The sequence below is a fragment of the Condylura cristata genome, unplaced genomic scaffold (genome assembly GCF_000260355.1).
Source record: "Condylura cristata isolate star-nosed mole 26May11 unplaced genomic scaffold, ConCri1.0 scaffold00020, whole genome shotgun sequence".
NCBI classification, from domain to species: Eukaryota; Metazoa; Chordata; class Mammalia; order Eulipotyphla; family Talpidae; genus Condylura; species Condylura cristata.
The window spans coordinates 39,221,560-39,222,041 of NW_004567121.1; the positions used below are offsets into that span (position 1 = coordinate 39,221,560).

Genomic DNA, 482 nt, shown 5'->3' on the forward strand with positions numbered 1-482 from the left:
GCCCTGGCCGTTGCCAGGGGTGCTGGAGGGGCGGCAGGCTCGGGTGGACCCAGAGCCCGCGACCACTGGGCATGGCCCCTGTGCTTCTGCCTCGCCCAGGCAGCGTGGACGTCGTCCTCGCCCCAGACGGCCCAGACCCGGCCTCCCGGCAGGCAGAGCCCGCGGTGGCCGCAGCTGACCTCAGTGCCCACCTGAGGCCCACGGGGCGGGCGGCAGCCCCGAGCCCAGGCGTCCAGGCGGCTCCCAGGGCTCTGGCTGCCCCTCCCGGCTCCAGAGAGCTCTAGGAGAAATTGTGTGCACGTTCAGCAGACGACGGTTCAGAGATGTAGCTGAGCACCGAGGGGGACCCCTGAATTCTGGCCAGCGGGGCGGGTCCCTCGAGCAAAGGGGGTTTTCAACTAAGGGGTGCGCCGCAGGGGTGTGGGCGGCGCACCCCACCCCCATGCGGGGCTCCCTGGGGCGCGTGCAGGCTGCGGACAGTC

At 72.2% G+C, this 482-nt stretch overlaps 1 protein-coding gene across 1 annotated transcript in view; it reads left to right on the forward strand.

Annotated features, from left to right (window-relative positions):
• Window positions 1–284, forward strand: part of TSSC1 (tumor suppressing subtransferable candidate 1) — a gene marked incomplete at its 5' end in the record, with an annotated part of 33,885 nt that extends 33,601 nt beyond the window's left edge. Inside the window, one exon of the mRNA XM_012727378.1 lies at window positions 100–284. Within this exon, the coding sequence (XP_012582832.1) occupies window positions 100–284 (185 nt within the window). The remainder of the gene's footprint in view (window positions 1–99) is intronic.
• Window positions 285–482: the final 198 nt, after the last annotated feature.